This window comes from Carcharodon carcharias, chromosome 5 (genome assembly GCF_017639515.1).
Source record: "Carcharodon carcharias isolate sCarCar2 chromosome 5, sCarCar2.pri, whole genome shotgun sequence".
Lineage (NCBI taxonomy): Eukaryota > Metazoa > Chordata > Chondrichthyes > Lamniformes > Lamnidae > Carcharodon > Carcharodon carcharias.
In genome coordinates this window covers 12,258,469-12,272,126 of record NC_054471.1, presented here as the reverse complement: position 1 = coordinate 12,272,126, position 13,658 = coordinate 12,258,469, and the positions used below count along the sequence as shown (strand labels likewise).

Genomic DNA, 13,658 nt, shown 5'->3' with positions numbered 1-13,658 from the left:
TGGGATTGTGGATGCTCCATCGTTGAATACATTTAAGGCTGGGATAACAGCTTTTTGGTTTCTCAGGGAATTGAGGGATATGGGGAGGAGGTGGGAAGTGGTATTGAAACCCAAGATCAGCCATGATCGTATTGAATGGTGGAACAGGCTCGACTGGCCATGTGGTCTACTCCTGCTCCTATTTCTTGTGTTCTAATTATTTAGTACATTTGGCGCTTATTGTAGATTATTCTTTAATTTCTCATGGAGGGGTTAAAGTATTTTAAGGATAAAACTAAAAGTGGTCATAGAGACTTAAATCAGCTTTACAAAGTCCATTTTCTTTTCTGCAGAATCAGACCTCAGATTTTCCTCAAACATTTGTTGCATCAAGCCAATTTATGAACTAAAGCCTTTCACAACATACAAGTCAATCATCACAGTAGCTGGATAGATTTAAATTCAATTAATAAATCTGGAATAAAATTGTAGTCTCATTAATAACGGTCATGAAGTCTCATGGTATCAGGTCAAACACAAGGAAGTCTCCTGCTGATTACCACTACCTGAACGCGCCATATTCCTGGAAGAGTAATGCAGTAAGTTATCAGCAAGACTCCAAACTGACACTGTCATGGGATGTATCTGATACATAAATGAGGATGTACTCACTTTCTTTCCCTCTGCAGAGAGTATTGATTTGACACATTTTTCACCAGAACTTCATCAATTTTCAGCTCAGCAGCACTTGTCCTCTCATATACACAACAACAACGTGATATTTTATTGCATGCTCAGGTTAGGAGCTTAGGACTTAAGAGCAGGAATAGGCCTTTGAGCCTGCTCCGCCCTTCTGTAAGATCATGGGTTACCTGGTTGTGGTCACAACTCCACCTTTCTGCCTGCCCCCCCATAATCCTTGACTCCCTTATCTATCAAAAATATATCTAACTCAGCCTTGAATAAATTCAATGACCCAGCCTCCACTGTTTTCTGGGGAGAGAATTGCACAGACTTCCAGGTACTTCATAACCAATAGATTACTTTGAAGTGCACGTGCTGTTATGTAAGGAAATGCAGGAGGCAATGTACCCACCGAAACTGGTCTTTTCTCCAGTTGTAGTGGTCTGTTTGCAGTATGAGCTGGCCTTTCATTTGCTCCAGCAGCCATTGAATACACATTGGCTGCTTGAATGGCAAAAGAGCAATGAATTTTATGTTGTTTGTGAACCTGAGAGGCTTTGGAAAGGAGTGACCATCTCTGTAGCTTTATTCTAGAGAGCAGATCCTGATGTATTAATTGTAAGAATGTGGCTGAACAGAATTAAAAGCTTGCAAAGTAATAATATGGAAGCCTATAATAAAATGGAGAGTTACAGGCTGTCATGGAATGGACGATAAAAGCAAAAAACTGCGGATGCTGGAAATCCAAAACAAAAACAAAATTTCTGTTGAAGAGTCATGCGGACTCGAAACATTAACTGTGTTCCTCTCCGCAGATGCTGTCAGACCTGCTGAGTTTTTCCAGGTATTTTTGTTTTTGTTATGGAATGGAGGATCTTGGATTGCTATCATCTGAACCTCCTACTTAGATTCCAGCTGTAAATCACTCCTGCATATCCACGATTCAGCTTCTGAATCTTTCTTCCTTCTTGATTAGATTGCCCCCTCTCCAAGCCCCAGGAAGGTATCTTTTCTCATTGTGGAACACATGTTGGAAATTGCTTTGATTAACAAAGTCATTTTTTAAAAATAAATATGGAAATACTTATTTTCAGAGACGACTAGAAAGCCTTGGGAAAGATCAAGCACTGTAAATGGCAACAAATCCCCAGTAATATCCAGGTAAGATCATACAGCTTTAAAACAACATACGATGCAGGTAGGCCATAATATGATGGTGTATTAATTATGAACATGTTTTGCATTCTGAAGGAGGATATGAATGTGTCCTCAGATGATAAGTATCTGATGGGAGACTGGTTGCCAGGGAGAAAGGTACATGGAGGTAGAATAAATCCCAGAAAAGCCTTCTTGGTTGATGAGTGACCTGAGAGTTGCTCCTCATTTTGTTGTAGGATGCTTGTAGGGAAGGAGCAATAAATTAAAAAAATAAATAAAAATAGTTTGTTCCACTGTAAACAACACTTAGAAATTTTACATTATTGTCCTTTTGTACCCAGCTGACCAAAGCATGTATTCAAATACTTTTAGAAGAGTTCAGGTGATACTATTTGCCTGCTTTTTTATAATATCAGCTTGGCTCAGTGGTGGCATTGCCTTCTTTGAATCAGAGGTTGTGGGTTCAAGCCCTACCGCAGGACTGAACACACAATCTCTAGCTGACTTTTTGGTGCAGCTCTGAGGGAGTACACAAGCATCGACCCAGAATCCTGCAGAGTATGGCCGCCTCCAAGCAGCATGGCAGGAAGAGATACATTTAGTTAGATTACACCCTTTTCTCTTGGCTGTGCATTCGTATTTTCTTTTCCATTTTTAGTGGTGATTATAGACATCTTACAGAGGAACTTCTCTGCTCTTCAAGTGTTAATATTTATCTTTTACATCATCTGATAAGGCAGGGAGTTAAAAGGTTATCCTTTCATTTTCTAACTCTTTAATTTTGGATTTCATGGCTAGGACCCTCTTTCTGAACCCCAAGGTGACGATACTGACCAGGGATTTGGGTTTATAGTCTCTGCCTTCTGCAGAATATGAGCGACATTGACAGAAAAAGGAACTTAGAAACAAATTTCTGATTTTCAGTTTACTTGCCTGGTTTCTTGAACAAAAAGGCAAAGAAAATCTTGCATTTATACAGCTCAGAATGTCCCAAATTGCTTTTCAGCAAATACAGTACTTTTGAGGTGTAGTAGTCACTGTTGTAGTGTAGGGAACATGTAAGCCAATTTGCACACAACAAGCCCCCACAAACAACTTTGTACTAAGGACCAGGTGACCTGCTTTGAGTGATGACGATTAAGAGATAAATATTAGCTCGGAAACTGGAAAGAACTTCCCTGCTCCTCTTCAAAATACTGCCATGGGATCTTTTAAGTCCACCTGAAATGGTGGATGGGGCCTCAATTTAACATTTCATCCAGAAAATGTGACGAAGCTGAGTATTGTTCAATCCATTTTGAATCACCAACACACCAGCCTTACACCGCCTTGGTTTCATGTTTCCTAATATTTATTTGGTATCAATAATAGTGGTTGTTACAATCTTCAAAATAATTGTTTGTGTTAAGTCCACACTATTTTCTGCAGATAATATAATACATGAATACTGTTGCAAGGAAAAGATGTGCACAGATTAAAAATTCAGATCCTTTAGTATGGAGGAAGTATCTTGTGGCAAATACTCTGTTAACCAGAGGTTTTCTGATGATGTGAAACTATTAGATCCTACCCCAGAATCAGCAGGATATATTCTTATATCACACTTTTGTTTTATTCATTCATGGGATGTGGGCTTTGCTGGCTGGGTCAGCATTTATTGCTCATCTCTAGTTGCCCTTGAGAAGGTGGTGGTGTGCTGCCTCCTTGAACCACTGCAGTCCACCTGGTGTAGGGACTGTTTGGAAGGGAGTTCCAGGATTTTGACCCAGAGACAGTGAAGGAACAGTGATATATTTCCAAGTCAGGATGGTGAGTGAGTTGGAGGGGAACTTCCTAGTGGTGGTATTCCCATCTTTCTGCTGCCCTTGTCCTTCTAGATGATAGTGGTCATGGGTTTGGTTGATGCTGTCTAAGGAGCCTTGGTTAATTCCTGCAGTGTATCTTGTAGATGATACACACTGCAGCTACTGTACATTGGTGGTGGAGGAAATAAATGTTTGTGGATGTGATGCCAATCAAGTGGAATACTTTGTCCTGGATAATGTCAAGCTTCTTGAGTGTTGTGGGAGCTGCACACACCCAGGCATGTGGGGAGTATTCCATCACAGTCCTGATTTGTGCCTTGTAGATGGTGGACAGTTTGGGGAGTGAGGAGGTGATTCGCAGGATTCCTAACCTCTGACCTGCTCTTGTAGCCACAGTACTTATATGGCTAGTCCAGTTCAGTTCCTGGTCAATGGTAAGCCCCCAGGATATTGATAGTGGGGGATTCAATGGTGGTGATGCCACTGAACTTCAAGGGTTGATGGTTGGATTCTGTCTTGTCGGAGATGGTCATTGCATGATACTTGTGTGGCGCGAATGTTATCATCAGCGAACATTCCCACTTCTGACCTTATGATAAAAGGAAGGTCATTGATGAAGCAGCCAAAGGACATTACCCTGAGGAACTCCTGCAGTAATGTCCTGGAGCTGTGATGACTGACCTCCAACAACCACAACCATCTTCCTTTGTGCTAGGTATGACTTTAACCAATGGAGTGTTTTCACCCTGATTCCCATTGACTCCAGTTTTGCTCAGGCTCCTTGATGCCACACTCAGTCAAAAGGACAGTCACTCTCACCTCACCTCGAGAGTTCAGCTCTTTTGTCAATGTTTGAATGAAGGCTGTGATGAGGTCATGAGCTGAGTGTCCCTGGTGGAACCCAAACTGGGTGTTAGTAAGCAGGTTATTGCTAAGCAAGTGCTGCTTGATAGCACTGTTGATGACCCCTTCCATTACTTTACTGATGATGGAGAGTAGACGATGATGATGGGACGGTAATTAGCCGGGTTGGATTTGTCCTGTTTTTTGTATACAGGACATATCTGGGCAAGTTTCCACATAGCCGGGTAGATACCAGTGTTGTAGCATCTGGTGTAGTACTGGAACAGCTTGGCTAGGGGCGGGGCAAGTTCTGGAGCACAAGTCTTCAGTCCAGTTGCTGAATGTTGTCAGGGCCCATAGCCTTTGCAGCATCCAATGCCTTCAGCTGTTTCTTGATATCATGTGGAGTGAATCGAATTGGCTGATGATTGACATCTGTGATGCTGGGGACCTCCGGAGGAGGCTGAGATGGATCATCCACTCGGCACTTGTAGCTGAAGATTGTAGCAAATGCTTCAGCCTTATCTTTTGCACTGATGTGCTGGGCTCTCCCAACACTGAGGATGGGTATATTTGTGGAGCCACCTCCTCCAGTGAGTTGTTTAATTGTCCACCACCATTGATGGCTGGATGTGGTAGGACTGCAGAGCTTAGATCTGACCCTATATTTGTGGGATTACTTAACTCTGCTAACCTGCCCTCAAAATCCAGCTGTGCTCATAACAGTGACCTTCATGTTTGGAAAATACCTATGAAGGATTATATTTATGTTTAAACTATCTGATTTCTTAAATAAATAGTCAGTAACTGCCTCCTAATTGCCACTGCTCTTAGTATAACTGCACAGCTATGTAACTGGGAAATAAGCTTGGATTTAGAAGCTTTAGCACAGGTGCTCAGTATTGTTCCATGGATGTGTATTGGCAGCAACGTGTCACCGCAGCCTGTAAAATGTCAGGTGATCTTCTGTCCCAGTAGTGCTTTATTTTGGGCTGAATATCAGAAGTAAGCTATTTTATGAGCATTTGAATTTTTGTATTTACCTTTTGATGTTTTATGTACAAAAACAAACACTTTTGAAATGCAGACATGAAACCAGTACTATATAAGTAAAATATAAAGCTGGAGATTTTAGTTTCTGCACTCACGATGCTTGCAACTCTTCAAGGGGCTAAGAGCACCCAGCCCTCAATTATCGCTGGTGTAACTTTGAGAGGCTACGATATTTGGGTTGATGCTGATTCCATTGCTACACCCACAACATTGAGAATTTTTTTTCAAGCTTCCTCTTCTTTCTCATAGACGAGATTCTCCGTGGAGAAATCAACTGATCTCTGACAACAAGCTCTATGACACACTAAACAGGTACCAGCTGGCCTGTTGAGTCTGTTTTCAAAAATAATTTTAAAAATCAGTATACCTAACTAGAAATGACCAGTAGGGGTCAGAGCCCCACAGTGCATGGGATTGTGGGATGTGTGTATTAATCTGCATGCTAAGTGTGATATTTATTTGGGTGGAGGGTCCAAGAATTTCCTTTTTCTGCCCTAGTTTTCTAGTGAACAATGGTTTCCTTCATGTCTTATGATGGGCGTACAGGTGAGCATAAATACTTACACTGTTAAGGTTTCCCACTACAGGTTTTTCTCCCTTAACTTAAGTTTTTTGTGACTTGAGTATCCCAAATAGCAGATTAAACTTTTAAGACTTCAATTTATGTCTTTAAAAATTCCCATGTTGCTCAAGATGAAAAAGGTATAACCTATGTAAATGAGCAGTCACAGGAAGCATTGTTAACATATGACGAGAGGTCTTTGAGTTGCACAAGAGAGAGAATTTTGGGCAGCTAACTAATTTTCAGGTTCAACTCAGATTTTTCAACAATTACTTCCCCAACTCCTTCCCAAAACATGTGAAATAAGATTCACTTAGCTATTGAGTATCAGTATTAATTGTTGCAGGTACAGGTGCCCTGTACAGTGAGGATGTAGCTGCAATCTGAAATCCACATGTCATTGATAAATGCTTTTCTTGGACCTCTGCATGCGTGTCAAAACTTTCAAAGTTTGTGTGGAATATTGGTGCAGCAATATTAATTCTATCTCAGTTGCCTCAATCCTGTTTCACTCAGAGTGCCCAAAAACAGCAGCAAGTCCTGTGTGGAACCAATGTTTGTTTGCAGTGCTATCTTGTAACCTACTGTGCTTATTGTGGAATCCAGCAACAAAACAGCTGCATTGTATTGCCCTGCCTCAAACTGCAATATAATGAAGTTTGGGCTTTAAAAGCCTTTCAATTGTAGGAAGAAAGGAAGAATGAAGGCGAGGAGTTCCACAGTTTTGAAGTACTGTAAAAGAATTAAAAGATTGTTAAAGTGTACAGGCCCCCGAACAGTACCCACATGGTAGGACGGAATATGAAGGAATATGAAGGAAGAAATAATGGAAGTTTGACACAAATGTATGACGATAATCATGAGGAATTTTCATCTACATACAGGTTGGGAAAATCAGATGGGCAAAGGCAGCCTAGATGAGGAATTCAAAGAATATTTTGGGGATAGTTTCTTGGAACAGCATGTTCTGGAGCCAACCAAAGAGCAGGCCATAGTAGACATACAAACATATGAATTAGGAGCAGGAGTAGGTCACTTGGCCCCTCAAGCCTGCTCCGCCATTCAATGAGGTCATGGCCGATCTGATTTTAACCTCGTATTCTTGCCTACCCCGATAACCTTTCACCTCCTTGCTTATCAAGAATCTATCTACCTCTGCTTTAAAGATATTTAAGGACTCTACCACAACCACCTTTTGAGGAAGAGAATTCCAAAGTCTCACAGCACTCAGAAAAAAAATCCTCAGTGGGTGACCCCTTATTTTGAAAGTGACTTTGAGTTCTAGATTCTCCCACAAGGGGAAATATCCTTTCCACATTCATCCTGTCAAGTCCTTTCAGGATCTTGTATGTTTCAATGAAGTCACCTCTTACTCTTCTAAACTCCTGGGGATACAAGCCTAACCTGTCCAACCTTTCCTCATAAGATAACAAGGCCATTCCAGGTGTTAATCTAGTAAACCTTCTCTGAACTGCTTCTAATGCATTTACATCTTTCCTTAAATAAGGAGACTAATACTGTACACAGTACTCCAGATGTAGTCTCACCAATGCCCTGTATAATTGATGCATAACCTCCCTACTCTTGTATTCAATTCCCCTTGCAATAAATGATAACATATATTAGCTTTGCTAATTACTTACTGAACTTGCATACTAACATTTTGCGATTCATGCAAACCTGGGTCCCTCTGCATCTCTGAGCTCTGCAATCTCTCACCATTTAGATAATACGCCTCTTTATTTTTATTTGTCCTGCCAAAATGGACAACTTCACATTTCTTACATTATACTCCATTGGCCAAATCTTTGCCTACTCAACTAACCTATCTGTATCCTTTTGTAGCCTCCTTACATCGTCTTCACAACTTACTTTCCTACCTACTTTGTGTCATCAGGAAATTTAGCAACCATACTATCGGTCCCCTTATCCAATTCATTTATATAAATTGTAATGAGTTAAGGTCCCAGCACTGATCCCTGTGGCACACCACTCGTCACATCCTGCCAACCTTAAGTCTTTTCTGCCTACTCTGTTTCCTGTTAGCTCGCCAATCTTCTATCCATGCCAATATGTTAACCTCCTACACCATGAGCATTTATTTTCTGCATTAACCTTTGATGAGGCACCTTATCAAATGCCATCTGAAAATTCACGTATTGCACATTCCTTTATCCACAGCACCTGTTACTACTTCAAAGAACTCCAATAAATGATTTCCTTTTCACAAAACCATGTTGACTCTGTCTGATTATCTTGAATTTATCTAAGTGTCCTGTTATAACGTCTTTAATAATAGCTTCTAACATCTCTGTGACAGATGTTAAGCTCACTGGCCTAAAGTTTCTTGCTTTCTGTCTATCTCCCTTTTTCGATAAAGGAGTCATGTTAACTATTTTCCAATCTAATGGAACCTTCCCTGAATCTAGTGCATTTTGGAAAATTAAAACCAATGCATCAACTATTTCACTTCTTTTGAGATCCTAGGATGAAGTCCAGCAGGACCCGGGGACTTGTCAACCCGCAGCCCAACAATTTGCTCAGTACCACTTCCCTGATAATTGTAACTTTTGTGAGTTCCTCTGTCCCTTCCAATTCCTGATTTATAGCTGTTTCTGGGATGTTACTTGTATCCTCTATAATGAAGACCGATGCAAAGTACCTATTAAATTCATCTGCCATCTCCTTATTTTCCATTATTAATTCCCAGACTTACTTTCTATAGGACCAATACTCACTTTAAGACTTTATAAAATATCAATAGAAACTCTTACTGTCTGTCTTTGTATTTCTAGCTATCTCTCTACTACTTTAAATTTCACTCCTTATTAACCTTTTAGTCATTCTTTGCTGTTTACTATATTCTGTCCCATCTTCTGACCTGCTATCTTTGCACAATTATATGCTTTTTCTTTAAGTTTAATGTTAACTAACTTTTTTAGTTAACTACAGATCCTCCCCTTGGAATTTTTCCCCCTTGTTGGAATGTATCTATTCTGTGTAGTGTGAAATATCTCCTTAAATGTCTGCTATTGGATTCTGTTGACCCATCCCTTAAACTAAATTGCCAGTACACTTTTGCTAGCTCTGCTTTCATGCCCTTGTAATTGCCCTTATTTAAGTTTACTGTACTTGGATTTCCAGAAGGCGCTTGATAAGGTGCCACATCAAAAGTTATTACAGAAAATAAAAGTGCATGGTGTAAGAGGTAACATATTAGCATGGATAGAAGATTAGCAGAAAGCAGAGAGTATGCATAAATGGGTCTTTTTTGGATTGGTTGGATGTGACGAGTGGAGTTCCACAGAGGTCCATGCTGGGGTCTCAACTTTTTACGATTTACATCAGTGACTTAGATGAGGGGAGTGAAGACATGGTCGCTAAATTTTCAAATTACATAAAGATAGGTAGGAAAGTATGTTGCGAAGAGTACATGAGGAGGTTGCAAACAGATATAGATAGGTTGAGTGTGTGCAAAGATCTGGCAAATGGAGTTTAATTGGGAAAATGTGAAGTTGTTTGCTTTGGCAGGAAGAACAAAAGAGCAGAGTATTATTTAAATGGAGAACAGCTGCATAATTCTGAGATGTAGAGGGATCGAGGTGTTCTAGTACATGAGTCACAAAAAGTTAGTATACAGGTACAGCAAGTAATTAAAAGGCTAATGGAATGCTACCCTTTATTACAAGAAGGATTGAACATAAAAGTAAGGATTTATGAGTCATAGAGACATATAGCACAGAAACAGGCCCTTCAGCCCATCATGTCCGTACCAGCCACCTATCTATTCTAATCCCATTTTCCAGCACTTGGCCCGTAGCCCTGTATGCTATGGCATTTCAAGTGCTCATCTAAATACTTCTTAACTGTTGTGAGGGTTCCTGCCTTTACCACCCTCTCAGGCAGTCTGTTCCAGATTCCAACCGCCCTCTGGGTGAAAAAATGTTTCCTCAGCCTCCTGCCCATTACCTTAAATCAATGCCCCCTAGTTATTGACACCTCCACTAAGGGGAAAAGTTTCTTCCTATCTCCCATATCTATGCCCCTCATAATTTTGTATATCTCTATCAGGTCCACCCTAGCCTATACAGTCTCTCTTCATAGCTGAAACACTCCAGCCCAGGCAACATCCTGGTGAATTTCCTCTGCACCCTCTCCAGCGCAATCACATCCTTCCTATAGTGTGGAGACCAGAACTGCACACAGTACTCCAGCTTGTGGCCGAACTAGCGTTTTATACAGCTCCAAAATAACCACCTACCCTTATATTCTGTGCCTCAGCTAATAAAAGCAAGTATCCCATACGCCTTCTTAACCACCTTATCTACCTGTGCTGCTGCCTTCAGGGATCTATGGACATGTATTCCAATGTCCCCCTGATCCTCTGTACTTCCTAGGGTCCTACCATTCATTGTGCATTCCCTTGCCGTGTTAGTCCTCCCAAAATGGATCACCTTACATTTCGCAGGATTAAATTCCATTTGCCACTGCTCTGCCCATCTTACCAGCCCATCTATATCATCCTGTAATCAAGGCTTTCCTCCTCACTATTTACAACACCACCAATTTTCATGTCATCTGTGAACTTACTGATCGTACCTCCTATATTCACACCTAAATCATTAATGTACACCGCAAACAGCAAGGGTCCTAGCACCAATCCCTGCAGTACAGCTCCCGTCACAGGCTTCCAATTGCAAAAACAACCTTCAACCATCACCCTCTGCTTCCTGCCACTAAGCCAATTTTGGATTCAGTTTGCCAAATTGCCCTGGATCCCATGGGCTGTTCCCTTTTTGACCATTCTCCCATGTGGGACCTTGTCAAAGCCTTCCTGAAGTCAATGTAGACAACATTTACTGCATTACCCTCATCTACACAATGCTTCACCTCCTCGAATAATTCAATCAAATTTGTTAGACATGATCTTCCCCCTGACAAAGCCTTGCTGACTATTCCTGATTAATTCCTGCCTCTCCAAGTGGAGATTAATCCTGTCCCTGAGAATTTTTTCCAATAGTTTCCCTATCACTGATGTTAGACTCATTGGCTTGTAATTACCTGGTTTATCCATACTACCCTTCTTGAATAATGGTACCACATTTGCTGTCCTCCTGACCTCTTGCACTTCTCCTGTGGCCAGAGAGAATTTGAAAATTAGTGTCACAGCCCCTGCAATCTCCTCCCTCGCCTCACATAGCAGCCTGGGATACATCTCATTTGGACCCGGGAATTTATCCACTTTTAAGCCCACTAAAACCGCTAATGCCTCCTCCCTTTCAATGCTAATTTGTTCAAGTATATTAAAGTCTCCCTCCCTAATTTCTACACCTACATCGTCCTTGTCTATAGTGAACACAGATGAAAAGTAATCATTGAAAACCTCACCTACATCCTCCAGCTCCACGCACAGATTGCTACTTTGGTCCCTTATAGGCCCTACTCTTTCCCTGGTCATACTCTTGCCCTTAATATATTTATAAAATGCCTTGAGATTTTCCTTTATCTTGCCCGCCAGTGTTTTTTCATGCCTTTTCTTTGCTCTCCTAATTACTTCTTTAAGTACCCCCTACACTTTCTATACTCCTCTAGTGCTTCCGCTGTTTTCATTCCTTTGTATCTGCCGTAAGCCACCTTTTTTTTCCTTATCCAATCCTCTATATCCCTTGACATCCAGGGCTCCCTGGACTTGTTGGTCCTACCTTCACATGTTGGCCCTGAACTCCCATTATTTCCTTTTTGAATGACTCCCACTGGTCTGATGTAGCTGCTCCCAGTCCACTTGGGCCAGATCCTGTCTTATCATATTGAAATCGGCCTTCCCCAATTCAGGACCTTTATTTGCAGTCTATCTTTGTCCTTTTCCATAACTACCTTAAATCTTACAGAGTTTTGGTCACTGTCTCCAAAATGCTCCCCCACTGACACTTCTACCACTTGCCCGGCTTCATCCCCTAAGATTGAGCTCCCTTGCCATACTTTTTGTTTGTTTTTAATTAAAAGACTGTTTCCTTAAATTTAAGCCCCGCTCTGCTCACTGAAGCCTAGCTCTTTACAGCCCCACTCTGCTCACTGAAGTCTTGTTCTTTACAGCCTCGCTCTGCTCACTGAAGTCTTGTTCTTTACAGCCCCGCTCTGCTCACTGAAGTCTCGCTCTTTACAGCCAAAGTTATGCTCAGTTACACAGGGCATTGTTAGACTGCACCTCGAATGCTGTGTACAGTTTTGGCTTCCTTATTTAAGGAAGGATGTAAATGCATTGGAGGTGGTTCAGCGAGGGTTTACTATATTGATATCTGGAATGAGTGGGGTTTTTATTATTCATTCACAGGATGTGGGCTTTGCTGCCTGGGCCAGCATTTATTGCCCATCCCTGGTTGGCCTTGAGAAGGTGGTGGTGAGCTGCCTTCTGGAACCGCTGCAGTCCATGTGGTGTCGGTACACCTAGTGCTGTTATGAAAGGCGTTCCAGGATTTTGACCCAGCGACAGTGAAGGATCAGCGATATGCTCGGTCAAATGCTGCCTAGATGTCAAGTCAGGATAGTGAGTGACTTGGAGGGGAACTTCCAGGTGGTGGTGTTCCCATCTATCTGCAGCCCTTATCCTTCTAGATGATGGTGGTCATGGATTTGGAAGGTGCTGTCTAAGGAGCCTTGGTGAATTCCTGCAGTGCATCTTGCAGATGGTATAAACTGCTGCTACTGTGTGTCGGTGATGGAGGAAGTGAATGTTTGTGGATGTGGTGCCAGTCAAGTAGGCTACTTTATCCTGGATGGTGTCAAGCTTCCTGAGTGTTGTGGGAGCTGCACTCGTCCAGGCAAGTGGGAAGTATTCCATCACACTCCTGACTTGTGCCTTGTAGATGGTGGACAGCCTTTGGGGAGTCAGGTGGTGAGTGACTTGTCACAGGATTCCTAGACTCTGACCCGTTAGATTCTGTCTTATTGGAGATAGTCATTGCCCAGCACTTGTGTGGCGTGAATGTTACTTCCACTTGTCAGCCCAAGCCTGGATATTGTCCAGGTCTTGCTGCATTTGGACAGGGACTGCTTCAGTACCTGAGGAGTCGCGAATAGTGCTGAACATTGTGTAATCATCAGCGAACATACCCACTTCTGACTTTACGATGGAGGGAAGGTCATTGATGAAGCAGCAGAAGATAGTTGGGCTGAGAACACTACCCTGAGGAACTCCTGCAGTGATGTCCTGGAGCTTAGATGGCTTATCTCCATCAATCACAACCATTTTCCTTTGTGCTAGGTATGACTCCAACCAGCTGAGAGTTTTCCCCGATTCCCATTGACACCAGTTTTGCTAGGGCTCCTTGATGCCATATTCGGTCAAATGCTGCCTTGATGTCAGGGGCAGTGACTCACACCTCAACTCGGGAGTTCAGCTCTTTTGTCCATGTTTGAACCAGGGCTGTAATGAAGTCAGGAGCTGAGTGGCCCTGGCGGAACCCAAACTGGGCATCAGTGAGCAGATTATTGCTGCGTGATAGCACTGTTGATTACTCCTTCCATTACTTTACTGATGATCAAGAGTAGACTGAAGAGACAGTAATTGGCCAGGT

General features: G+C 42.0%; 1 protein-coding gene across 1 annotated transcript in view; it reads left to right on the top strand.

Moving 5' to 3' along the window:
- The window catches only part of enah (ENAH actin regulator), a 566,884-nt gene that overhangs the window by 448,949 nt on the left and 104,277 nt on the right, over positions 1 to 13,658 (top strand). The window contains exon 11 of the mRNA XM_041188077.1: positions 1,758 to 1,824. Within this exon, the coding sequence (XP_041044011.1) occupies positions 1,758 to 1,824 (67 nt within the window). The remainder of the gene's footprint in view (positions 1 to 1,757; positions 1,825 to 13,658) is intronic.